At 49.5% G+C, this 26974-nt stretch overlaps 1 protein-coding gene across 1 annotated transcript; it reads right to left on the reverse strand.

Annotated features, from left to right (window-relative positions):
* Nucleotides 1-1660: 1660 nt before the first annotated feature.
* ATP12A (ATPase H+/K+ transporting non-gastric alpha2 subunit) lies at nt 1661-23219 on the reverse strand. Its single transcript, XM_019971814.2, has 23 exons — nt 23091-23219; nt 22214-22366; nt 19434-19493; nt 18465-18668; nt 17354-17467; nt 16274-16408; nt 16039-16156; nt 15506-15774; nt 14221-14419; nt 13980-14089; nt 12960-13094; nt 10552-10744; nt 9531-9706; nt 8727-8863; nt 6373-6523; nt 5834-6002; nt 5589-5743; nt 4353-4476; nt 4081-4226; nt 3363-3496; nt 3144-3245; nt 2657-2748; nt 1661-2568 (listed from the first exon to the last, which is right to left on the reverse strand). Exons 1-23 carry the CDS (start codon nt 23097-23099, stop codon nt 2540-2542), a joined length of 3114 nt encoding a protein of 1037 aa, XP_019827373.2. The 5' UTR covers nt 23100-23219; the 3' UTR covers nt 1661-2539.
* Nucleotides 23220-26974: the final 3755 nt, after the last annotated feature.

Consider the following 26974-nt stretch of genomic DNA (forward strand, 5'->3'; position numbering starts at 1 on the left):
AGCCTGGCGTGCTGAAGTCCATGGGGTCGCAAGGAGTTGGACACAACTGAGCAACTGAACTGAAAGAAATAACTACTCTCTTGTTTAGTTATAGAACTTGGTAGTTAGATTCTCGATGGTTTTAATTTTATTTTTACTCTTGGATATTCCAAATTTTCTAAAATGAATTACAATGTCAGGACAGAACATTGTTTTAAAAAATACTCTATAAACCCAGCCTTATCTCTACATCTGAGTTACTCTGCCATATCAGTCAGATTTAAATTAACTGTTACTTTCTCTAGAAAGTATCCAGGCCCTGGTGGGTCAATGAAGTCGTCCCTCCAAAACAACAACACAAAGCAAAACCCTCTGAGGTTTTATTGCCTCTTTTCTGTTTACAACTCAATAAACAATGAGTTTATTGATACACCAGTCTCATTTCTGTGATTCTTTAAATTTTTTATTTACTCATTTCACAAATATTCGAGTGTTAATTTTTTACAAAGATAGGTATGTACAATACTAAAGTTATTCCAGACAGGGTTCCTGCTGTGAAGAGATTTCTACTTCAAACTGAACTCCTCTCAAGCTTAATCCAACCCCACGATAAACCTTTTGCGGCTTTGTGCTGTATCTGCAGCGTCCTTCACTGGCTCTGGCAGGACAACAAGCTGCCAGCCATCACAGCAGGAGGCCATCAGACAGCCTGGCAGGAAGAAAAGTGAGGACAAATGGTTCATAGTTGAAGTTTTGGGACCATCACTGCCCTGTCAGGACTGGAATGAGAAGGCTGTCATAACACTGCCTGGAAAGGGTTCCGGGTCACTGAACCACTGACATCATCAGAGTAGTCCAGGGATAATCGTGTGATAATTGTGGCTGAACACAGAGATCAAAACCCTTAAGATTAGACTCATTATTTTAACTTAAATACACACACACAATGACACAGTGCATTATCATCTATTTACATGAAGTTACAATGACAGCTCTGAGAATATAGCAGTGAATTGTGGCTCCAAGACTCCCTTTGCTTGATCTAGAGACACAACTCAGCACCATCAGCAGCAGGACGTCCTTGTTTGTGTGAACGATGGAGGAGAGGCGATGGGGTAGCCCACTGAGTACAAAAAGTTTACCAAGTGTCATTCCTGTTAAATGAGTGTGTGCTGGGTATCAGGTGATGATGGAAGGCCTATGAAAATGGCTTCCTCTCTCGCTCTGCTGCTGGACTCTCCGAAGAAATTCTGACTTAAATGTGTGCACATATCAGAGAGGGGGCAGAGCAGGGATGTTGTGAGGGAAGAGTTCAGACTTTCCTTGGAAAAATTAAAGGACCAAAGAAGTAAAAAAAAAAAAAAGTTGAAGTTACATCTCATTTTTTTTTTCTGTCCTATGCTATGCATTTTGTTTCTATTATTGTTTAGTCTCTTAAGTCGTATCTGACTCTTTGTGACCCCATGCACTGTAGCCCACCAGGCTCCTCTGTCTGTGGGATTCTCCAGGCAAGAATACTAGAGTGGGCTGTCATTTCCTTCTCCAGGGGATCTTCACAACCCAGGGATCAAACCCACGTCTCCTACATTGGCAGGTGGATTCTTTACCATCTGAGCCACCAGGGAAGCCCTGCTCTGCATTTTAGACAAACTCAAATTAATTAGAACACCACTCTCAGGCCTGGTTTTATAAAAGATCTTTTACTTAAAAATGAGGCCTCTCTGGGATACTAATATGGGTGTAGTCACATATGTTACACATGAATAAAGAAACTTACAGCATGAAACAAAAAATGTGTTGCAGAGTGCTATGAACTGTCTAATAAAGAATAAATATTATGTGTTAAACCACAAGGTTCCTCCACTGAGGTTCAATCCTGGTAAATGAAAACCCCCTTGGGTTACGGGAGCACCTGGAGCTCCGTTCTGGAACTAGTGGTGGGTGGAGGGTACCGTGGAGGAGGGAGGGCAACGAAGGACTGTGAGGAGCTGAGAGGCGGGATGAGGACTCTTAAGGATGTCTCAGGGTCAAACTGATGTCTTCCAAGTTGCTGTGATGTAAACCTGCCATCACCTCATCCTTTTGCAAACCTCTAGCTGAACTAGCCTTTTCTGAGCAACATGACTGTGAAATAATAAATTCTCTGGGAATTCACAGGAAGGGAGGGCGCTGGACTTTTAATAGAGTGTGGAATGGAGGTGTGAGCAGTGCTATCTAGAGCTTAAGAGTCAGGGAGACCCTTAATCCAGCAGATGTCTGGATTACCTGACATTGTTTAACATGAATGAGCTCTACAGACATTTAAACACACCATTCTTCCCTACACCATTACCTTGAAATTCATGTATTTTTAAATAAGGACATTGATATATAAATTAAAATCACATATAAACACTGAAATCTGTTTTAAATTACAAAATATTAGTGAGTGTCTTTCCTACAGTTCTTTCTTTTCTCGAACACATTCCGACGACATCCCCACGGCAGCAGTCACCCAGCTGGCGCCAGAAGGTGAAGAACATCGCCATGTGCAGCTGGAGGGGCTTGGGAAGCAGGTGTCTTAATAATACATGTTCTTATCCCACCAGCCTAAAGGAGAAAGCAGTAAGTGAGAAACAGAGGAAGGTCTGCTGGAGCAGATCAAGAGCCCCCAAGTCCCCCATACATTAGTACTCACTTCCAGGGAAGAGTCTGATGAAAAACTTCCGCACCTCATCATACACCCAAATCAGAACTGCATGTGGCACAGCCACAAACCAGTACTGAGGCCTAGAGGGAGAGAGTGGGTGGCGTGAGACCCACACACCCACCCTTAAGTGGCTGAGCGCCTCATTCATTCCCCTTTCTAGACTGGACAGAGCAACCCCACTGAGTCACACAGCATAGAACCCCAAGGTTTCTTATTTAACTGGACTGTGACCACTAGAAACAGTGTCTGCCTGAGAAGGGATCTGTTGGATGAAGGTAGAGATGGGATGGTGAGGGATGGAAAACCCACCTCCTCTTCTGAAAAAACGAGCAGGTCAAAGCCTCATACTGATTAAAAGAAAGAAAAAAAGAACAGTTTCACTTTCTCTCTTTGGAAAGACTTGAGGGGAAAGACTTGTTAGGCTGTGACAACCAGATTGGGGCCGGTTCCTCCCCGTTGTTGCAGGGAACCTCACCGGAGCATCGTGAAATTCAGGGCCTGGATGGTTCCAAGGCCATAGGAGAGGATTAATGCGATGATAATCTGTGAGGCAATCCCCACCCAGATAACTTTATTTCTGTAAGACACAAAAGCAAACAAATTCTGAACTCCCAGCCCCAGGTTCACATGCCCACATGCAGTCATCTGGGCAGCAAAGGCCCAGGCTGAACCCCCAGGACAGTTGCACCAGTACCTGAAGAGACCTTGCTGGAAGATGGAATTCCTCCGGGTTTTCCTGATGATCAAATCTGCTATTTGCTGAATCATGATGCTGACAAAGAATGCTGTGTAGCCCGTCCATTCTAGGTATTTCCTCTGGAACCTTGTCTGTCAATGGCCAGAGAAGAGAAGACCATGACGCCCCAGATGGACACCTCAGGGAGGTGTTGGTGCCTGTCTACGAGCCTTGACTCTCTTTCCCCTCCCCGTGATTGAGAGAGGGTTACTTTCTGTGTTTGGAAAGAAATCTATGGATTAGATTTACGGATTTTAATGGATTTGGCCCAGCTGTGGCACTGCTAGCTGCTCCTCCTCCACACCTGAAGTGTGCTAATCGTTGAATCGTGTCCGACTCTTTGAGACGCCACGGACTGTAGCCCACCAGGCTCCTCTGCCCATGGGGTTTACCAGGCAAGAATACTGGATGGGTTGTCGTTCCCTTTTCTAGGGGATTTTCTGAAACCGAGGATTTAAACCCAGGTCTCCTGCATTGCAAGCAGATTCTTTACCATCTGAGCCACCCAGGATGCAAGCTAATGTAAACAGGTGAGCTCTAGACCTCCAACTTGAGAGATGAGCCGAGCCTGGCAGAGGCAAGCCACTGTGACCACAGGGCCCTCAAGGAAAACTATCACTTCCCCTGTCTCCTTACAGCCATCCAGGGAGGATGCCGCCAGCAACCTGGCCCTTACCCATTCCTGTCCGTAGCTGTCTTCCAGGTCATTCACATTGTCGTTCTCCCACTCCACCCGCAGGTGGAGGATAGCGCTGGGTAGAAAGCCCTGCTGCGCGTACACGGTGAAATACGTAACAAAGGCCCCCAGGGCCTGCATGAGGCCTAGAAGAACAGGAGAGGTTCTGTACTGACCCCAGAAGTGCTCTGCCTCACTCTCCTCTGGGCTCCCCCAGCAGCCCACCCCGCCCCACAGGGGAAGGTGGGTCTCTGGGCAGCCCCTCCTCGCACCGATATGCAGGTAGGAGTACAGGGCGAGTGGCGCATTCACCAGCCTGTCCTTCTTCTTGTGGCGAGGCTTCCTATTCATAATGTCGCTTTCAGCTTTCTCGTAAGCCAGGGCGATGGAGGGAATCTAGAGGGGGAGAGCAGCATGAGGCCCGACCCTGAAATGCTAGATGGAAGGCAAGAGTGGCAGCACAGCCAGGGGCCTGATGTGGGGGGGTGGTGGTGGTGGTGGTGGTGGCAGTGATGCTGGTGGCATTACAGAACTGGTCCATCCAGGGTGCAGACAACAGGGTGTGCTGTCTGCAGAGAAGACAATCCACCTGTGTCTGATCACCTGACCATCACCCTGTGCTGCCATCTCTAAATGACCTAGTTATAAAGCACTTTACCTTCCCACCACTGACCAGTGGTTCTCTCCCAGGTCCTCCCCCTGGAGGGCAGAGAGCCCAAATTTCTAACAAGTTCCCTAGTGATACTTGGAAGAACCATGGCAGTGGAGATAAGAAGAGCAAGCTTGCTGCACGCTCTGGGGCTTCAGCTCCCCTCTAAGGTAGAGATGCCCTAATATCCCTGGACCGTGGAGGCTGCCCAGGTGTCGTGTGAAATGAGGGGTAGGCAATGACCTGCAGAGCTGTGAGTTTTGCTTGCTCCCCAAAGCCTCTGTAAGCTAGAGCCATGGGAGTGATTGTCACAAAGCTTCCTAAGGGGATTCGTTCTAGCACAGGGGAGGTTTTAGGTGATATTACTGTAGGTCTGTGTGAGGCTTCACAGTGTTATTAATGGCGGCTTCTTACTGTGTTTGGTGGGGGCATCCAGGTCACAGATTCTTTTACTTAACAAGGGGCAGCTGTGGGTTATCACTTCAGCCACTGGGCCCCAAGCAGTACAGGGACTATTTTGGTGACAGCTCTTCAAAAAAAAAAAGGGGGGATGCACATGAGCTGGAACTGACCTATGGCCTGTTTTTTTGCAAAGGTGAAGAACTCATGTGTTGAAAAGTTCTTTTATGAAGTGAAGTGGTTTTAATTTTCAAACACTTGATAGATCTCTCTGGTCCTGTGCTTTGAAGCGTGGTTGGTGGACCAGCAGACTCAGCATCACTTAAGAGCTTGTCAGAAACCATCACGTTGAGGTCTGAGAAGCACTGATTAATCCATCTCCTGCCTTTGAAGGTAATGACACTGAGGTTTCCCTCACCTGGGGAAGTCATCAGACCCTGTTCCCTTTCTGGCTACTTACTATGTCTGTGCCTAAGTCGATGAACAAGATAGTAATGGTGCCAATGGGCAGGGGAAGCCCAGCAATGATGTAGATGAGAAAGGGGCACAGCTCGGCGATGTTCTTGGTCAGCGTGTATGCGATCGTCTTCTTTAGGTTGTCAAAGATCAGGCGACCTAAGCAGAAGACATTTCTCCCTATAGGACTTGCGCCTCATTTCATGGGTGGCCCCAGCCCTTGCTAAGACCACTCAAGACCCTACTCACCTTCCTCCACCCCTGTGACGATGGACGCGAAGTTGTCATCCAGCAAGACCATGTCGGCTGCATTTTTGGCTGCATCAGAACCTGCTATCCCCATGGCGATCCCAATGTCTGCCTTCTTCAGAGCTGGGGAGTCATTAACTCCATCCCCAGTCACAGCGACCACAGCATCCTGTAGGGATGGCAGAAGGTTGTGGGAGACGGGTAGAGGAGGTTAGTGAGCAGCCTGGAGGTCTGCTGCATCAAAACAAAGGCCCGTTTTGGGTTGGAGGAAAAAGTTTAAGATGGGAAATCCCAGAAGTAAGAACAAGCTCCAAATAAGATGTGTTTGAATGACCAAAACCATATGAATCCAAATTGTAAAGGTAGGCCCCTGGGGAGCAAGCAGGAGGGTCCCTGGGTGGACAGGGTCAGCCCTGATAGGTGGAGATGTGGGGTGGTGACCTCACCAGAGCCCTAAGGGGGGGCTAAGGCTCAGTGCTGCTTCTCCCCACAGAATGATGACAGACCTAGAAGGTTCCCCAGGTGCTGCATTCACCCACCTGCCTCTGACAGCCCTCCACGATGATCAGCTTCTGCTGGGGGGACGTTCGGGCAAAGACGATCTCCGAGTGGTTGGCTAAAAGCTCATCTAGCTGTTCCGGGCTCATGTCCTTCAGCTCCATGCCGGTCACCACAGCGGCCTTAGCATCCCTAGATGGGCAGGAGGAACTGGGTGAGGGCCTAGGTGGAAGCTGAGGTTAAAATGCTATTCTGGGCAGGAAGTGGGGTGAACCTCTTTGGTTTTACCTGGAACCCCAAGTCCTGACTCATCTGAATCATCTGGTGGGATGATGGGGTGTGTGGGTCTCTTTTCAAGACAGTGAACTAAGGCTGACAGGCATTGCCTTGTGTCACATGACAGTAGGAACAAGTCAAGTAGCCATTTCTTACAGGCATGGGTGAGAGGTGGCACTTCCCAGGGCAAAGCTTTACTCAAAAGAAAAGGAGGTAAAAAACTGCCTATTTGTACATTCTGAATCCAAGAATCCAGCTGTTGGCCTGAACATATGGGTGACAGCTCTTTGTTTATTTCAGACTCACGGTGTCTACTATGCAACCAGCTATGTAGGGAGAAAAGTTAACTGAGGTCTTCCTGAGGAAAGCTTTTATTTGCTGCTTATAAAAGTGAGGTTCTAGGAACTACTGAAACTGCAGACCTGACCATACTGTCCCCTGGAGCACTGTCCAAAGGAACATCCAGCAGAGCCCAGATCCCCACTTAGTCTGCAGGGCTAGGGGCAGCCTGTACCATACGGCCCCTCTGACTCCCCCACAGCACCCACGCTCTCAGTTCCAAGTCCCCGGCTCTCAGTTCTGAACCCCTGACTCTGTGCAAGCCCTCACAGATCCCACCACCTTTGCCAGGGGTGGGGGCCTCTAGCCTTCCCTTCCCTTGGCGAACATTTCAGCCTTCAAATCTCAGCTTAAACGTTTTTAAGCACAAAACACTGCATACCTTTTTGTTTACCTTTTTAAAGTTTTGAGCTCTTTTTAGGTCTGCTTCTCTTTTTTTTCTATTGGTGCTAAATATTGAAATTCTAGCACTTGACTCAAACTATAGGTTTTCCTATATTCTGGTAAAAAAAAAAAAAAAGAGGGGGAGGAAGAAGCAAGAAGGAAAGCCTTGTTTCCCTTCCTCCCCTAGCTATGAAAAGTTCTTCCCTGATCATGAAGCTGCAGTTGATAAAGTGGACAATTGAAAACATTCACAAAGTAACCAACCCTCTCTCCTGTGTGGTGACTTGTAGGAAAAAGTAAAATCCTACTATTTCAAAAAACAAAACAAGTATAACGTCCTTTCACAGACGGACATTATCACCGATGTTATCTACACAAAGGAGCACTGGGCCACCTTAGGCTCCAGACACAAATGTGTGCCCAGAGGCTGTTTACCTGCTTGGTGTCCTAACTGGTAATTTGTTGCCCTGGCAGTCACTTATCACCTGTCAGCTCTGTGTTCCTAACAGGTATAACTGTTTGGGTAAACTAGGATATGTTCTTGGGTCTTTTTCGCCCACATGCATCAAAGTATAATAAAGCAATGACATTTATTTTCCAACTAAGACTTTGGAGACTTTGATTTAAATGATCAACAGTCAGGTTCCCACCGCCAGCACCTCTGTGCCTGTGCTTATTTCACTGAGTTTGTTGTTGTTTATTGCTATTCAGTTGCTAAGCTGTGTCCAACTCTTTTGTGATCCCACAGACTGCAGCCTGCCAGGCTCCTCTGTACATGGAATTCTTCAGGCAAGAATACTGGAGTGGGTTGCCATTTCCTCTTCCAGGGGATCTTCCAGACTCAGGAATGGAACCCATGTTTCCTGTGTCTGCTACAATGACAGGTGGGTTCTTTACCAGTAGACACCAGAGAAGCCCTCCATTCTATTTACAACCAAATAAAAAGCAAAGAGAACTATGTTTCCATAGCAACACATTATGAAGCCTAAATATTAAACACGGAATAAATAGTCAAGATGCAGACTAGGGGCTCAGAGAGCACAAAGGGTTCTCAATGTTCCTGATTATAAACTGCACCAATGACAGGTAATTTCCTATAAAGTTTCTGCTTCAGTTTCCTCACTCTAAATTCATCACTGAAGTTTTCAGATCTACTTCACTGGGCTGAAATATAGGTCATTTTCATGGTCTCAATACAGTGGCTGGCACATATCAGGTACTCAATAAAATTTTGAGTAATGACTGGATGTAGAAATTACAGAGTAAACCAGCCAGAAATGATAGAGTAAACCAGTAGATCACGTTTGGCAAAAAGGGGTCTTCTCCAGACAACTCTTTAGAGGCAGTAGGGTCTGTGGTAAAGGCCTGAGTTCTGCTGTGTGGGTTCTGAACTCACTGCTTGTTAACTTGCTCCACAGGAAGGTTGAGGCGTTTGGCAATGTCTTCCACCGTCTCACTGTTGGCGGAAATGATACCGACGCTCTTGGCAATAGCTTTGGCTGTGATTGGATGATCGCCTGTAACCATGATAACCTAGAACACAGACAAGGAGACAGGCATGTGGGTGGTGAGGGACTCTGCTGCTCAGGCGAGCAGGGATGACTTGGTTTTGCCCACTCCACCATGGCAAGGGGCCACTGTGGCTTGCAGTCGTTGATCTTTAGGTCAGAGAATCACCTGTCTCAGAAGGACACATGGATCCCACTGGATCTACCCTTGTTTCTAAACCTTACATTTCCTCCTCGGACCTAGAGGAAGTCCTTCCCTTTGGCGTAACTCTGTGAGTGGGCTGACGGATAGCTCCTTCAGCATCTTCATGATGCTCCACAGCCTTGGAATTAACACAATAATGGAATTCAAATTTTGGCTTATCATGAGGGAAATGGAATATGGGAGCTGGACCTCAAGATTAAGTAACAAAACCTTTTATTGTCTGTCGTGGTCTAGGGTGATGTGGTTACTTCATGGCTTTATGCTCATTGCAATTGCACTTGTGGTTTATTCCACACAGACACAATGACTATGCTTTTATGGGACAGTTACTGAAATCTTAGTACAGTGAAAGTAGAGACTTAAAAAAAGGGGAATTATGACATTTAGGGGAAGAGACCTAAATACTGACTCTCCTATGACAGACATTCCTAGAAAGGAACTCAGCATCCGTGGAAGATGTGTAAAGTCAGGGATGTGCAAGTCCCACCTTGATCCCTGCGCTCCGGCACTTGGTGACAGCATCAGGTACCGTGGACCGAGGCGGGTCAATCATTGACAAGAGGCCCACAAAGCAGAAGTTGGATGTAGGGAAGTTCACTGCGTCTACATCAAATGAATACGTTTCTGGAAACTCGTCTGTCGGTAGGTAGAGGTGACAGAAACCTGAAATGGGTATGAATTTAGGAGCTGGTGAAACTAGGATAAAAAAATGATGAAAAAAAGAGGGAACATTTTCATACAGTTTCAGTCCTTTGTGTTTTACCAGTTTAAGAGAATTGATGTCAGTAAATCTGGCGGCTCAGATGCTAAAGAATCTGCCTGCAATATGGGAGACCTGGGTTCAATTACTGAGTTGGGAAGATCCCCTGGAGGAGGGAATGGCCACCCACTCCAGTATTCTTGCCTGGAGAATCCCATGGACAGAGGAGCCCGGCAGGCTACAGCCCACGGGGTTGCAAAGAGTTGGACATGACTGGAGTGACTAACAGACTTTAGAGTTTACCATAATTGTTCAGTTCCTTCAGTTACATAACATGTTGTTTTAGGAAAGACATGTTTCATCCCCAAATCATTTACTCTGTGCCCGTTAGGTATGCTCTGGAGACAGAAAGCCCAGGAGTGGACAGCCTGTACTTCTGAGGAGGTTGCAGTTTACAAGTGGTGTGGGGGTAGAGACAGAGACATAAAGAGATGAAGAATGGGGAGCTGTGCCCAGAGGGTCCCCTCCATCCATTCCCATGTTTGTCTCATGCTGTTCCCTCTATGTGAGTACATTCCCCCCACAACCCTTCACATCTATCACTCAAGGTCCAGACTGTAATGTAACTCCTCCCATAAAATCTTCCCAGACTTCTGATCTGCAAGGGCCCCCACCCTCCTACGCCATCACACAGTATCCCCTGCATGCTGACCACATTCTCCTTTAGGATATGAGTGGACGCCAGGGCTACCCCGCTATACCCCAAGCCTGCTTCGTTTTGCCTGCCAGTGGGATCCCGCTCTCTCACCCAGCACGCGCTCCCCTATGCCGCCCAGCTCCATGTAGGCCGTGTGGAAGGCCTCGGCAGTGCTCCTGTCCAGAGGCTGCTCCTGCCCGTTGACCATGATGGTGCTGCACTTCTCCAAGACCCGCTCGGGGGCCCCTTTCATCACCACGAGGAAGCGCTTGTCATCTGGGTCCTCGGTCTCGTGGATGGAGAGCTGCGGGGGAGGGATCACGCATGCTCAGTGCGGCATCGCGGGTAAGGACACCGTCTTCACTGCTGCTGCTGCTGCTGCTAAGTCGCTTCAGTCGTGTCCAACTCTGTGTGACCCCATAGACGGCAGCCCACCAGGCTCCTCTGTCCCTGGGATTCTCCAGGCAAGAACTGTCTTTACTACGAAGGGCCTAAACTGGACAGAGCTTTTCATGAGCAAAACATCGCTTTCTCTGTGGTTTCTGTTTCTACTCTCTGTGATATGTAAAGGAAGAGTGTTCTCTGCAGGCATGTTCTGTCCTTTCTACTTCATGCCCAAGTAATATGCAGAGACTGAAGGACTTCCTGGCAGTCTGGTGGCTAATACTTCGAGCTGTCAATGCAGGGGGCCTGGGTTCCATCCCTGGTCAGGGAACTAGATCCCTCAGGCCACAACTCAAAGAGCTCACGTGCCAGAGCTGTTTTGTTTCTTCGAGTTGAATGATGCCCCAGAGACCTTCCAAGGCTCCTCCTAAACCACCCTGCTCAGTGCCGAGTGCTGCGCAGGCGTGTGAATATAAGGTGACTCTAAAGCACCTCAGAGCTCCTTGGACTCTTCTGTGGGACCCACTCCTTTCTAGCAACTCCAGGGAGCCCACTTTCTCCATTAACGATCTGTACAGGAGGCCTCACAGAACCTGTTCTTCCTCTCCCCAAAGAAGACGGAGCCCCAGCAGGATTCGAGTCTTGTCTGTGGTTAGATGGCCACCCGCCTAGGCTGAGCACACCCCTGGGGTCTGCCCAAGTCCTGGCTCTGGCCCTTGCTGGCTGTGTCCTCTGTTTCCTCATTCTTGACTACCTAGTAGAATTGTGAGGAGTGTGGAAATCAGCAGTTGATAGCCATGATTACTACTGTTATTTTAGGATTGCTAGTCATTCTATTTTCACTTATGTTTTGAACAGAGATCTGAGTTCCTCTACATCTTACATCATACATTTTGTTAGTTGTCTGCTTTGCTAACCATGACTCTTTACTGGTTAATTATCCACAAAGACGTTTGCTCCACAGTAATTTTCCAGTTCTAAATTCCTTCCAAACACAATGTGTGCGTAATCACTAGAAACTTGCACACAAACGTGGTCATCCTACTTACATAATTTAATGTTATGCAAAGACTAAGTCCTAGAGAAGGAAATGGCAACCCCATCCAGTATTCTTGCCTGTGAAATCCCATGGAGAGAGGAGCCTGGTGGGTATGGTCCAAAGAGTCGGACACAACTGAGAGACTAAACAACAACAACAAAAGACCAAGTCACAACACCCCATTCTTGCTTTGGAGTCTCCGGGGAACTCCACCTGTAGCAGCACTTTGTTCCCTGCCTGACCTGAGGAGGGTGGACATGGCTGCCTGCTGGCTACCCTAGTGGGAGGGGAGACAACCAGGCAAGGGTGGCCAATCTCCCCCTGAGCAACAAGGGGTGGAGACTCCTGTGCACTGCCGGCAGGGCAGACATGGAAAGCAATGCTTTCGGTCCTCACTGGTCCTCACAAAGGGCAAGGTTCACCCAAATGGCCTGAACTGACCACCTGGCCTTTGTGTTGTGGTAGAAAAAGCATAGACTCAGGCGTCAGACGGACATGTGAAGACTTAGATGCTCAGGTGGCTCTGGCCACCTCAACACTTTCTAAGGCCCATTTCCTTGCCTGCAGTTGGGGCTTCACCTGGTCCTACCTTCAAGGCTTATGGTGAAGATTACATGAGACCAAGCTTGGAGAATGCCTGGCTTCTCCTGACTGCCCCCCTCACTCAGCCTGTCATGTTGGGGGGTGTGGCTGCTGGCTCTCCCTGTGCCCAAGTCACCAGGGCGGGCAGTGGTGCGTTTGTGTGCATGTTATACAGAAAGGCCACGTGTGGGAATGGCAGGCCCCATAGAAACCTTTATCTTTTCTCTCCTCTACTTGTTCTGTGTTTACCAGATGTTCAGGCTTTGCATCTCTGAGGACTGTTTTTAAAGTCAAGTGTCATTCAAAACACATACTGACTAAAGGATACCTACAAGTGGAAATGCTGCTCTAGTGATGATAAGGATTCAGTGGCTACTAAAGCCCATGAGCCCTAGAGCCTGTGCTCCACAACAAGAGAAGTCACTGTAAGGAGAAGCCTGCACACTGCAACAGAGACCCAGCACAGCCAACTATAATTAAAAACCAAAAGATTCAATTGTGAGGGGAAAGTCACCTGAAATTTGTTGGTTGAGTTAAAAGGGATTTCAGCTACTTTGCGGTTTCTTTTTCTAATATCCATCACGTTACCCAGCATGACCTCTGAGAACTTCAAAAGAGCAGTTTCTGAGGCATCTCCAACCACAATTTTCTGTGAATCAAAAGATATAAGTAGTTGCAGCACATAATCAGGTTCTTCTGTGGTTATTTTCAACCAACTAATGTGCAACCTAAGCTTACCAAGTACCAGAGGGAGAGAACAGTTATCCCATAAGAGACAGATTTACTACTGTTAGTGTTAATTGTGTCTGACTCGGGACTGTAGCCTGCCAGGCTCCTCTGTCCATGGGATTCTCCAGGCAAGAATACTGGAGCGGGTTGCAATGCAGGAGACCCAGGTTTGATCCCTAGGTCGGGAAAATCCCCTGGGCAAGACTACTGGAGTTGGTTGTCATTTCCTTCTCCAGGGGATTTTCCCAACCCAGGGATCAAACCTGGGTCTCCTGCATTGCAACCCACTCCATTATTCTTGCTTGGAGAATCCCATGGACAGAGGAGCCTGGTGGGCTACAGTCCAGGGGGTCGCAAAAGATTCAGACACGACTAACGCTTACAACTGTTAACTGCAGGGCGCCACCTGCTGGCGATAGGGGAGTTCAGACAAGTTAGAGCCCTGAGAGTGGGAGTTTTCATGGGAAAAAAGCAATGAACTTGATCTTGGAGAGGGGCAGGGGGTGTTCCCTGGAACTTTGATTGTATCTTCTTAGCTGGTAAAGAATTTAGGGCAGTAACTTAAAGGCACAATCATTTTCAAGAAAGAGACTTTTCAGAAGACCTAAATGAATATTTTGAGAACTTTTAGATTTCTTAAAGTTAGTGACAGTGAAAAGGGTTCCTACAGGTCTTGTGGTTAGATTCGCTCTCACAGAACAAATGCTACTTAGTTGCAGAGATTAAATAAAGCACCAGATCAGAACAGAGAAGGTGACTTCACTCTGCAAAGTGCCTGCGGCTGAGACTGTTTGTGGGGTTTCACCTTCATGATAGGGACGCTCTCCTGTCCAGGTCTGAACTCAGCGCGGTTACACAGCGTTATGATCCTTGACAGGGAGGCCCAGGTCGCAGAGCTTTGGTCAAAGACTTGATCTGGAAAGAAGAACCATGGATGCCGAAGGTGCCAGGCTTGTGCCAGTGAGCAGTATTGTTCACCCATGGCCACAGACCAGCTGTGCTGAGCCCACCATGCAGGGCCAGGCTGGATGCACCCCAAGGCTTACTCGATTGGTTTTCACTAGTGTCTGCCACGAAGATCTGGTGGTCGAACCACAGATGGGCCACTGTCATCCTGTTCTGGGTCAGGGTCCCGGTCTTGTCTGAGCAGATGATGGAGGTGGAGCCAAGAGTCTCCACTGCCTCCAGGTTCTTCACAAGGCAGTTCTTCTTGGCCATTCGTTTTGCTGTCAGTGACAGAGTCACCTAGACAGAGGAGAGAGAGAGAGAAGCTTTGAGAAAAACCACCATGCTGAACTTGGGTTCAATAATGTAGGAACAGTTACAGCTGGACTAGTTTCAGGTATAGTTACAGATGCAGTAAAACTGCACCAGACCCAGTGGCTGAGAAGGCATATAAAGCTTGCATGTGCTCTCTCTCTCTCATGTCCCTTTACTCCTGGAGGAAAATGATCCTAAGGGATCCACAGGTAGCAAAGCCTGGCAAGTGTCAAGTCAATACAAAGGGGGCTTGGCTGCTGAGCGCCCGTGGATCACAAGCAAGAGCGTTATAAGACAGACTTCAGCCACTATGTGCCAAAGAGCTTGCCCCAAATGGCTTACCTGTTGCTTTGGGGAATCAAGAAACACTTGTTTCACTTTAGGATCTCCAAATGTTAATAAAGATTCTTGGATCTCTCTGAAGCCCCCAGATCTCAAAAGGGTTCTTTAGGCTCCAGCTTGGTCAAATTACTGTCTGCTGGAGTCAGAGGAGACAGGCAATAACACTTCTGTCTGTCTTTGCTTAGGACGGTGCCAGGAGCAGAGGTATGAATCCTCCCCACCTGGGGGCCTTGTTTTAGGATGAGTTAGGTCCTGACACAGGGAGAACCAAAGTTAGACCAGGGGCAGAGCGGAAAGTGCTGAACTGCTCTGCAGGATCAGACAGGGAGTTTGTGTCTCAGACTGCCTCTGAGAGGGTGAAGTGATGTGAAAGTGTACCTACATCCCTCAGCTGTAGAAACTGCCAAAGTATTTTTTTTTTCTTTTAAAAACTGTGGAAATGCAGGGAAGGTGTCAGGCTTCTAGAAAATTTCTAAGTGGTGGTTCAAGATTGTTTTATCTAGATCTTAAGGGGCAAAGTATCATATGGGATTTGCAGATAGATCTCTGAAAATGAAAACACAAGTTTTCAAGGACAGTTCATTCAGATACTAACAGATGACAGTTCTCTTTGTCCCTCTAAGAGACAGAACATCCTATGACTGGCCCTGATGCAGCAGACTCAGCCGCGGCAGAGCAGGATGGCACACTAGCAGGGTCAGGGTACGGCCACTAGCAGCACAGACTCACAGTGACAGTGGCCAGGAGACCCTCAGGCACATTGGCCACAATGATGCCAATGAGGAAGATGATGGAGTCCAGGACATAATACTTCATGGACACTGCGATGATGAAGAAAATGACGCCGATGGAGACTGCCACTCCTGCCACGATATGAACAAAGTGCTCGATCTCGATGGCAATGGGCGTCTTCAAGTCCTTGACTCCTGAAGCCAGCGAGGCGATCTGCCCAATGATGGTGCGGTCACCCGTGTTGATGACCATGCCAGTCGCTGTGCCTACAGGTGGAGCAGACATTTTATTCCAGGAGTCCTCAGCGAGGAGGGACCATGGCCTCGCATGCTCCTCTCTTTGGTGGCTCACATGGCCAATCAGCACATGACACTACAAAGGCCAAACACCAGCTCTCTAGACTCCTCAATTACACATTTTCTCTTGGAAAAGTTTAGCGGCAAGAGATGGTAGAGAGAGAGAAACATAAAGCTTGACAAAGGAGAAAGGCTATGAGAGGAACCTGCAGTCCTGCAAGCTACCAGACCTACCTTCCAGACAGGTTGTGGAGAAGAAGGCAATGTTCTTGGTCTCCAGGGGACTTTCATGTGTGAACTCACAGGAGCGGGCCTGGGGCTCTGACTCCCCGGTGACAGATGAGTTGTCCACCTAGGAGTTTTGAAAAGAGTTCAAGGTCAGGCAACTTGTTCCCTTCTTTGGTTACACTGAGACCTGGAAAGACCATAGCACCACGAGTGTGACCCTCAGGGCACCCATGACACTGACCTTACACCCCTGAGTGGACAGAATTCTGACATCCGCAGGGACCCGGTCTCCACCTTTAATCTCCACTATGTCCCCCACCACCAACTGGTCAGCAGGAATTGTCTTCTTCTCTGAGTCTCGAATGACAAGTGCTTGCTGCAGAAGAAAATCATGACCCAGGCTTCAGATCCCATCCGGGAATGATGCTGGCCCTCCTGCATGCTCCTTGTCCCCCACAGGCTCAGGAAGGAAGGCACAGGAGTGCATAGCTGTCAGAATAGCAGACAATGAAGCCAAGGCTTCTACTCAGGTCCTAAAGACCCTAAGAACTATTTTTCTTGAGTTGGAGCTCACGGAGATAGCCTTCGATCCAGAAAATGCTGCCATGGGAGGTATAGCAAAGCCACTGTCAGTTCTGGGCCTGACAGACAGGGGGACCATTAGGATGAATCATCCTGCTGGGAAGTCCAGGAAGAGTCCTGAGGTTGAGCTAAAGGGATCAATGATCTCGCTCAGGTCATATAGCCTTTAATGGAGTGAGAGATGGGTCTCTGCTTCCTAACACAAGAGATTCCACCCAGAGATCACGCCTCTCAGAAGCTCTGCAGCCCAGTGAGGGTGTGGTTCTGACACCCTCAGAGGGTGTTGCTGACAGTGGTGTCCCCAGAGGACCCCTCCCAGGTTGCTGGAGGAGGAGGGATCTGAGGCCTCCCACACTGGCAGCATTCGGGGGCAACATGCAGTGAGGCTCAGAAATGGGAGTGAAAAGACTGATGGTTTAAAGAATGACAGGTTGGCTCCCTTGGCTCATGAATAACTTCTGTCTGAATGGTTCACCGAGCTGAGGAGCAGCCACAGGAGATGCCAGGCAGTGGCTCGTTTTTCTGTCCCATTCTGCTCTTGACTGAGCATCTTCCTCCACCTTGCCTCACTGACCACACCCAGGAGGGAACGGGGGCTCCAGAGAGATTAGGCCAGTTGCCCAAGACTCCGCAGACAGCAGGGAGGGGTCCTAGGCCGCCAAGCCATGCCCTCCCGCTCCCCCCATCTGATGCTTGCTTGTCTCAAGCCTGGAGACACCAGGGAGGCTGTTACACTTGCCTGCGGGATCATCTTGCGGAAACTGGACATGATGTTGGTGCTCTTCGCCTCTTGGTAATAAGCAAAGACCCCGGTTAGAATGACGACCAGGGCAAGCACGGAGCCCAGGTACACCTGGGTGAGGAGGGCAGGCATCAATCAGAGAAGCAGCATCAGGAATGAGCCCAACCTGAGGGCCAGGGTGCTCCACGGGCCAATCAGAGAGATGGCAGTTGTGTCCTGATGTAACTTGCAGGCCATACAATTCACCCATTTGAAGTTTATAACTAAATGACTATTAATAATTAACACAGTTGTGTAACAATCACCACAATCCATCATTCCAGTAAGACCCCTTGTACCCACAGCAGTCACTCTCCCGCCCTGGCCCAGCCTGGGCAGTCACTGATCTGCTGTCTGAATCCAGCACTGGCCTGTTCTGGACATTTTACACCAATGGAATTGCACAGAATATGGCCTTTTGCACCTGGCTTCTCTCTCAGCATCATGTTGGCTGCTCTAGCTCTGTGGTTTGAAAGTGAAAGTTGCTCAGTCGTGTCCAACTGTTGTGACCCCATGGATTATACAGTCCATGGAATTCTCCAGGCCAGGATACTGGAGTGGGTAGCCTTTCCCTTCTCCAGAGGATCTTCCCAACCCAGGGATTGAACCCAGGTCTCCTGTATTACAGGTGGATTCTTTACCAGCTGAGCTACAAGGGAAGCCCAGCTTTGTGACCCCTAGCTTTGTGGTTTGGTCCTACCTTACTATTAGACACACAAGTTCTCCACGGTAAAGGGAGAGAATTAGCTTTGAGGAGATAAAGCCCAAAACACCTCACATGGATGTCAATTTTTTTTTCCCCACATAGGAACCAATCATGTATTGCTCTTTTAAAAACTGATGCTCACACTGCTCTGAGACACTAGAGAGTCAGATATACTTTCTATTTTATACCCGGAGAAGTTATTGATTTTCTCCAACTTATGCAGTGATTGGTCAGTGGTAGACCCCTGACCCCAGCCCAATGCTTTGCCCAGGGAAGGCCTTGCATTACAGTGCTGACCCTCACCACCCTACCCACCCCCACCCCCACCACCAGCAAACCCGGGAGGAGCCCCCAGCGCCATACATTGTCCAGGGAGGAGGCGTGATCATTGGAATACTGAATCCCGTATGCGATCCAGCACAGGATGGCTCCTATCCACAGGAGGATGGAGAAGCCCCCCACCATCTGTTTGAGGAACTTGATGATCTCTGAGGTTTCCTTGGGGGGCGTGAGGCTATTGGGCCCATGCTGAGCCAGCAGTTCAGCAGCCTGGGCACTGGAAAGACCCTGAGAAAGCAGAGGGAAAAGAAGCAGGAGTTAGACGTTTCTCCCTCCTCGGGCTGGATGTCACATTTCTGCAGACTGTGGGCAGCTGTGACTATGTCCCAGCTCAGTCACTGTGCCATCTGGGGGTCTCATTGGATGAACTCCACCATTCTCCCGGCACATCCTGTAAACTGTGGGACAGGGTGTATGCCCTGACACCTTCCCGCCAGTGTTCCTCTCTTGCCCCTGCGTCCTCTGAGCCCAGGCTCCGCTGCTCCTTTTTGCCTTCCTCTCTGTAGGCCAGTGAGTCACACAGCACATATTTCTGTTCACTCAGAACAGATGTATCCAAATCTCCTGGTGTTAAGACACCACATCTTTAAGTTTGAATTCACAGAATAAAGCAGCACTTCTGCGATGGGAGATTTTAGGAGGAGTGAGGTGTCCCCCCTTCTTGGAGGAGGCCTGGACACGACCTGAATACTTCCTGGGCACAGGGTTTGAAAGCAACCCTGGACCATGACAGTGAGGAGGCACTCCAACCTTCCAGGGGTCACCATGGCTCAGCTGCAATCACAGTCAAAGAACTGTCTGTGACCAGACACACAGCCCAGCAGAGGGCCTTGTCATGCCTGCGGCTCAGGCCTGCTATTCTTGAGGTTAATGAGCCTCCTCTTGCAAGGTGGGCACGTGGAGGACTGGCAGATCACTCACAAGCCTCAAGCACACAGCCTCTTTGTATGGTCCCTGATCCCCTCCCCTGTCACTGGTTCTCTGATGACTTACCGTAATGATGTTTGTACTATATTTTGTCTCCAGTTCCTCTTTGCTGAGTTTGTGGTCATGCTAAAGTCCATGAAAAGAACAGAGTGAATTAGATAATTCCAAAAGACTTGAACCCTATACCCTGACAACCCCATGAAATCTGGGAGAAACACTGAGGATGGGAGAGGGGCCAGGAAGTATAGAAAGAAGGAACCTTTGTCCCAGGGGTTCCTGCAGTGAGAGAAGAGAACTTTGCTTCAGGAGAGCTCACTGGCCAGTAGATTTTCTGGCCATCCCTGGAGAGTTCAGACTTGACTTGCCATTTACCACGTGGTAGCTGTCCTTAGTTTTTATGAGTAAAGCAATGCATTTCACCTCAGTCTGGTCTCCAGCACATGCAGATCCTAGCACACCCATCATCCAGACACCAGTGATCTGGAAACTCAACTCAGACCTGAACTGCGGGATTAACGCAGAGCGATCAGCAGTGCCAAACCATTCCACGTGTACTGACAGTTCCACACAGCCCTCACCAGGCAGGCCATCTGGGAGAGAGAAATGGGTCTTTCCTTCCTTCAGCACTTGAGGCTCAGCTCGCTATCAGACAAGCCCTCAGATTAAAAACCTGCCAAATAAATACCAGGGGGGCGGTGGGGGGGCCACACTTGCTAACTCTGCCACAGAATTATTAAACTAAAGCAGAGCTTCTCAACCTTAGCATTATTGACATTTTGGGTCAATGACTCTGTTGTGGGGACTTCTGCCCACCAGCACCCTCCCTTTGAGAAGCGATAACCATAAATATCTCTGGACATTTGCTGTGGCACCCAGGGAGCAAGTTCCCCTGTCCTGTTCTGTCCTGTCCCTTTCAGAATCTCTGGGCTAAAGGGCTAGAAATCTCTTCCTGTGGCAAAAAACCCAGCACTCAGGATCCTAAAACTCTGACTGTCAGAGACAAAAATTTATACTGTGGTACCAGAACCATCTCTTTTCTTAAAGCAAAAATGTTTCACGTTACAGAGTTAGGGTTTGTCCTGTGCTTAGTCAGATTGGGCCTGCTCTTCTATTCACTGTACCAGTACCCCCTGAATATGACATTTCTGGGGAGCCATAGGATTAAGACATGGTTCTGTGCATAGTATGCCAAGTTCTGGGCAGAGAAGAGTTAACATGATTAAAGTCGTTGCTTTCATGGACTGACCTCAGACTCTAAGGGGCCATACTGTACCATCCTCCCCACTAGCCTGACTCTCTGGGGATGAGAATTGGGAGGGTGCGGATGTGAACTCTGCTGGAAGAGCACAGGGCAGCACCAGGTGCCTCAGGCTTGAGTCACCTGCTTGTTTCTTCAGAAGCTAGGGACACTGCATTACTCATCAAGGTTCTAATTTTCTGGAGGGGTTGGGATGCAAGGGCACCCAAGTACGAAGTCACAAATTACAGGATTCCTGTAAGAAGGTTGCGAAAAAGAGGGGAAAGGAAGCTGTTTCTCAGCAAAGAAGCAAGGGAATACTCCAGTCAACACCATGGAATTATTTTTCTATATTTTCCAAAAAGGCTCAAATTTCAAGGAAGGTTCTCATTGTAATTAACAGGCATATGATAGAATGGATATATATTCATGTTATAAACAGTAATTTCAAGTAAGACTAGTTATATCTTCATCCTTAACTGCTAGATACATGTAGGAAATAAGAATGACTATCTTAGCCTTTCTCCAGTTTCTCTGTAACCCTCTTAACAACTCTAAGAGGTAGGTACCATTTTTAATTCCAATTTTTCAAAACAGGAAACTGAACTTCAGGAAAACAGATTTGAATTCAGATCCAAGTCCAGGGTCATCAGAACGTACATGGACAAACACCTTGCGGCATGTGTTGTTTAACGAGCTCTCCAGGTAAAATAAAAGAGCTCTGATTTGCAGCAGTCACATCTCAAGCTACTAGTACAGTACCAGTCGGCTTGCCTGAATTCCGGAATGTTTAACAACCTGCTCTGTGGCACACAAGAGCTCACAGCACTACCAGCTGCTCAGAGAACCACAGCTCTAAAGTCTGCAGTGAAGTGCAGAACAACCCGCATAATCTCAGACTCAGGGCAGGTTTCCATTGGCATTCCTAAGATGTAATCAGCCACATTTCAGTTCTGGGGATGTTCTTTCCCAGGGTGGCCAGCTTTAGTAGTAACAGGACTTCACATCCACAAAGCACTGCCATTACAAGAGACTCTCACCTCACTTTCCCACTGACAGACCCATGAAAATGGTTTGTTTCCCATTTTACATAAAGAAAACGGAGCTTCAGAGAAGCTAGGTAGCTTACTCCCTGAACTGGAACCTCAGCTGAGCCCAAGGCTGCCTGAAGCCAAGACCAACTCTTCCTACCTACTGAAATCCTTTCTCATGGGGCAAATATACCCAGAAACCTAGCAAGTTTAGGGGCTTTCAGTTTTCCTCCTGGATAGTTCTGGCTGATGAGATAGTTTAATTTCATAGGCTACTAATATCTCAATGAACCAGCAGGGGAGAGGTCTGGGCAGTGCCTGTGGCGACTGGCTTCAGAGGAGCCCTCCCTGGGCGTGCCTACAGCCTGAATGCAGGAATCTTTGGAGGGCCTGACCCCTGGGCAGATACAATCACACCATTTTTTTTTTTTTCTTAAAACAAGGAAACACATGTCAGGGATTTTGAAATTCTTAAGACTGAATTTTTCTTTTGTAAGAAGTGGGTTATAGGGGCAAGCTGTCACCAGGGCGGACAGTGCTCAAGGGCACCCATTTGCTCAGGGACCAAATCAACTGACCAGATCAAGTTCTTTCTTAAGCTCCTCTTTCTGGTGGTTCTTTTTGCGTTCCAAGCACTTGTTTTTCAGGCCCCTGGACTTCTTGCCATCCTCCTTGTCTGTTTTCTCAATGTCTTTGGTTCCACTGAGCTCCACTGAGTAAATTTCTCTTTTCTGAAAGAGAAGCAGAGGTGCAATGTTGGCCCAAGGTAGATGGGTTTTCTGAGGCAAAGCAGGGGCCCTCATGGTGGGTGGAACTTACAAGGAAGGGGCCCTCCGCCCATCCCCCATTCCCAGTCCCTCCTCCTGGGAGTTCCCTACAGCTCCTCCAAATAGCGCCTGCAGCGCCTTCTCTCTGCTCTCCTCTTCTGAGGAGGGCTGGCTGGGTGGGTTCCTCAGAGGACCCCTCCCTGGGCGAGGAAGTTCATTTCCCCGACTCAGACAAGATCCCTCCGAGGAGGGGCAGGGTCTCTCTAGTGCCTGGTCCCCACGGGACACCAGCGCGCCCCGTGTCTGGGTGGGGGCACCTGGTCCCCATGGGACACTCCAGCGCTCCCGGTGTCTCGGAGGGGGCGCCTGGTCCCACAGAGACACTCCAGCGTGCTCCGTGTCTCGGTGGGCACGCCTGGTCCCCGAGGGACACTCCAGCGCGCCCCGTGTCTCGGAGGGTGTTCCCACTGAATTCCTGAACCGCCGAGGGCAGGACGGCGTCAGGACCATAGAGCATCCGCTCCGTCACCAGCCCTACGCCGCCCTCCTCCGGCTCCGCGGCCCCTTCCCGCGTTTGGGTCAGCATCTTTCTTCACCCCACCAGCCCGAGTTCCACGGCCTCCCGACCGGCAGCGGAGAGAACTGAGCAGAGCCCACCCGCCCCTCCTCCCGCCCCGGCGGCACGCACCCGGTTCATGGCGCGGGTGGGGGGGTCCCGTCCGGAGGGCGGGCCGGGCACGTGGCGGGGGTCCCGTCGAGCGAGGACCGGGGTGCGGGGTCGCGTTGGGCTGGCGGCGGGGTCCTCGCTCCTTCGGGTGCGGAGCGCCAGCGCAGCCCTGCAGGTGGCTCGGCCTTAAAAGCCCGGCCCCGCCCCCGCCAGCGCGCCCCACCCCGAGCCCCGCCCCCGTCCCCGGCCGCGGGCAGAGAGCCGGGTGGGCGTCGGGTCCAGTGGGCAGTGCGGTTCGGCCGCCCGGACCTGCCGCGCAGAAGGCTCTGGGGAAAGACACCGCCCGCTTTTCCCCTTGAGACTCGTCAGATTGTGAAAAGTCCCAAGCCGGGTGGGGGTGGGGGGAATTGTAGCTCCTCGCATTGGTCATTCTCTGGGTGTCCTGGCATCGAAAGGCCCTGGGCGACCCGAGAGCGGACTTCGATGGTCGCCGTTGGGTCAGAGCGAAGTGGGGAGTAAACGAGAGCCCCCACCCCGACCCCCAGAAACAGCCCAGTTACTTTCAGGACCCAGATGCGGATGAAGGGGTGTGAGGCCCGAGGGTTGAACGAGGTGCCTTAGTGGCACGCTGGGCCGGGGATCAGCACCCACCCTCCACCGATGGGGGTGAAGACCTCTCCCTCTCTAAAGAGGGATGTCCACATCCGCCGTTATTTCTCCCTCTCCCTCCCATCCTCTTCCTTCCCTTCTTTTCTTTCCAAAAAGGCAGAGTTGGAACTCAGTCTCCACCCCCTACCCCTGTGGAGCGGGGGCAACGGCAATGAGTCATAACTAAGTCCTCAGGGACAGGAAGACTCCGGCAACATCTAGTTACAGATACCTATCACAGGTTCCTTAGCGTCCCACCTCCAGCAACTGCGTGCTTCTGTGGAGTCTGTGTGAGGAGACACAGACTCAGTATGAAACTTGCTTCCACTCTGCCAGGAAGCCAAGAGGAGGGGTCTGCAGGCGCAGAGTGGCTGCTGCTGCTCTGTGCTTCTGGAGCCCTGGAGTAGAGAATCAGGACACCCAGAGAGAGGCCCCTGGGTTCAAGCCTGGAGTTCAAGTTTCAGGAGCAAGCCTGATTCACACTGACTCACTTAGAGGGTCAGGAGAGAAGGAGGTGGGGAGGGGGGGTGCCGCGGTTAAAAATGAGTAAGTTGGAGCAAACCCCTCTGAGAAGATGGCTGTTAGTCTTGCCAGCGTCAAGTTTGGAAGATTCTCAGTTGCCACCAACTGGATGGCAGAGAACACTGTCCTGCACAGATCTGGCTACTGCTGTTCTGCCCTCGTGGCAGCCTCTGATGCCTGGGTATGACCTCTGCAACTCCCTGCACGCCCACCCTAATACCCTAACTCCTGCTCCATGCCCCTCTGCTCCTGGAGGAGGGTGGCCTCCAGGCCTGTGTGATGCAGGCACCTACAGCAGTCCTCACCTGCTAGAGACACAGACTCACCACTCTCAGGTCCCAGGGGCTATCAACCTTGACCTCCACCCAGTTCTGGTGAGCTCTCTTGGGCTGGCTGGAAAGATCAAGGTCCAAATTGGGACACAGTCTCAGCCCTGGACTGCAGTAGCAGCTTCTAGTGAAGCGGTGGTCTCCTGTCCTTGAAAAGAAGCCCATACATGTTGGGTCTCCTCGTGGACTGATCTGAGTGACAGATATTACATACTGGGACATGCTACCGTGATACGTGTAACTATTCCTGGCTCATTTTAGCCCATTAATACACAACATATTTGAGACTGCACTAGACATAGGGGAGAAATGGTACTAAAATTATGTTATTCTCTGCCCTGGGGGAAGTTAAACTTGAGTTGAAGAGGCAAAATTAACAAATTGTAAATAACTGTAAATGAGCCAAGACAGAATTTAGCACTAAAGGATCTAAGCTCTACGTGCTTCAGGATTTTGAAGATGGGGAGATTTTATTACTTTGAGTTAGTTTTCCAGGTTTCTTCTCTCCCTTAGCAACCTCCACGGAAGGTGGAGAGAAGCAGGTGGGTCTGTGCGTGTTGGTTACTCCTCCTGGTCCCTGAGAGGCCCCTCCTGGTGCAGTTCGGGGGCGGGAGAGGACATTGTCTTCTGGCTCCAAGGTGGAGGAAGAGGCGGTTCCCTTCTGGCCTCATGACCGGCGCCCTCTCCAGCGGTGTGGCAGCTCCACACACCTGCCCGTCCTGCAAGCTTGTGACTGGGCAGCGTTTCCCCACCCGCGAGGGCCGCCTGGAGTCATAATTAAAAAACAAAAACAAACAGAACTTCGGCTGGCCCTGCTTCAGCACTGTTTCCTCATTTCTTCATTTTTATGGGCGTATGAACATCCTGCAGGAAGGAAACTGGCTTCCAGAAGTCAGCACCTGTGATGTGGTAATGGCCCTGCCTGTGGTGCCCAGGGCCAGGTGGGCACCGTGCCCTGGGAGAGGGTGTGGGGCTCAGGTGGCCATGGCAGCCACACTCGCCTTTCTCCTCCTGGATATGCTCCCCTAGATGTGAGAGCACCATGACCTTTGTTCTGTGACTATTTCTTGGTAGTAAGATCCTTTTTCAGAAAATTACCATTTTCCTTTTAATAAGTGGTTGGAAAATATTAATTTCATTTCTGAAGTCTTTGATTTTTGTATTTTAATTTTAGGGGGAACACAGGTTTTTGCCGCTTGAGTCTTCATCTTTGTCATGGAAGTTATAACATATACACATGTATAACGTATGACACATAATATGTATGACATGAAGGATGTCAGTCATACAAATATACTGGATTAACTTTGCTGGAATTTGCCTCTTCTGATGAGTGAAGTGATGTTCTGTTGGCTACTAGCTCCCACATTCTTCAGAGTTAGGGAGCCAAATGCAGACACTCAGTATTTATTCCCGAAATACTTATTGGAGGTTTGTACTATGCATATCAGCATCACACCAGGCCCTTCCTCTGAAACAGCTTTCCACCTGGTGGAAGATACAGCAGCCCAGGTAAGAATATCCACAGTGGACAGTCAAAGGCTGACGAGGACCAGCACTAAGTCAATGGGCAGAAGCCACTTCCAGAACAGCCGAGGAAGGCGTGAATGGTGTGATGGGATGACAGGCACTTCCTGAAGTGGATCCAGTGCAAGTGCCCTGTCAAGGCTGGGTCACCTGACCTGAGTGGGGGCAGGGGTTCCCAGGGGAGCATATCCTTTCAGGGAGTAGCAGGGGGGCGAGCTGTCAGGGTGGGCTCCATCCTCAAGCCTTGGAGACCTTGATGGTGAGAGATTCTGCAGCAAAAGTGGAGGGCCCTCTGCCCAGAGCGGGGCCAGGCTTGGAGGCTTCACTGTATGTTCCCATCAGCCTCCTGACAAGGAGGGGCCTGAGCCTGTCTAAGCCCCAAGCAGCTGTTCATTCAGGTAAAATTTATTTGTTCTATCTCAAGTCTTTGAAATGAAACAAGAGAAGGAAGAGCAGACAATGGTGATTTCATCTAAGTTAGAGGAGTTTCTAGGGTCTTCCCTCTGGGTGCCCCCAACAAATATACATTTATCCTGTGTTTCCAGGCTAAACTGAGCTGTTCCCAGAGCTGTAGGGGAGGGGAGCCATGGAATTAATATTGTAAGAGATGTGGTCCATCTCACCCACAAAGATCAGCTTCGATCTCATAATGTGGTGAGGGGATGTCATCCTTTACAAAGACCTAAGTTAATTTAAAAAGAGTGTGACCTATTCCTAGTGATGTTAAGAGAACTGTGTTCATCTCCCCCAGTTTTCCTCTCTGATCTGTCTCTGTGAGATGCCAGGTCTTGGGATGAGAAGAACAACCTGGTCCTTATGGAGTCACTGTCCATATAAGTCAGGCACAGAGAACAGCTGCTTCATTATCTTGGTGTCTCT

Source organism: Bos indicus, chromosome 12, assembly GCF_029378745.1.
Source record: "Bos indicus isolate NIAB-ARS_2022 breed Sahiwal x Tharparkar chromosome 12, NIAB-ARS_B.indTharparkar_mat_pri_1.0, whole genome shotgun sequence".
Lineage (NCBI taxonomy): Eukaryota > Metazoa > Chordata > Mammalia > Artiodactyla > Bovidae > Bos > Bos indicus.

What these genes read in the sequence shown, in the direction of transcription:
- ATP12A (XM_019971814.2), bottom strand. An exon ending in ATAGTACAAACATCATTACG is followed by an intron (nt 18,669 to 19,433) that starts GTAAGTCATCAG and finishes CTGCTTTCTCAG; the next exon opens with GGTCTTTCCAGTGCCCAGGC. An exon ending in CTCCACAACCTGTCTGGAAG is followed by an intron (nt 15,775 to 16,038) that starts GTAGGTCTGGTA and finishes CTCCACCTGTAG; the next exon opens with GCACAGCGACTGGCATGGTC.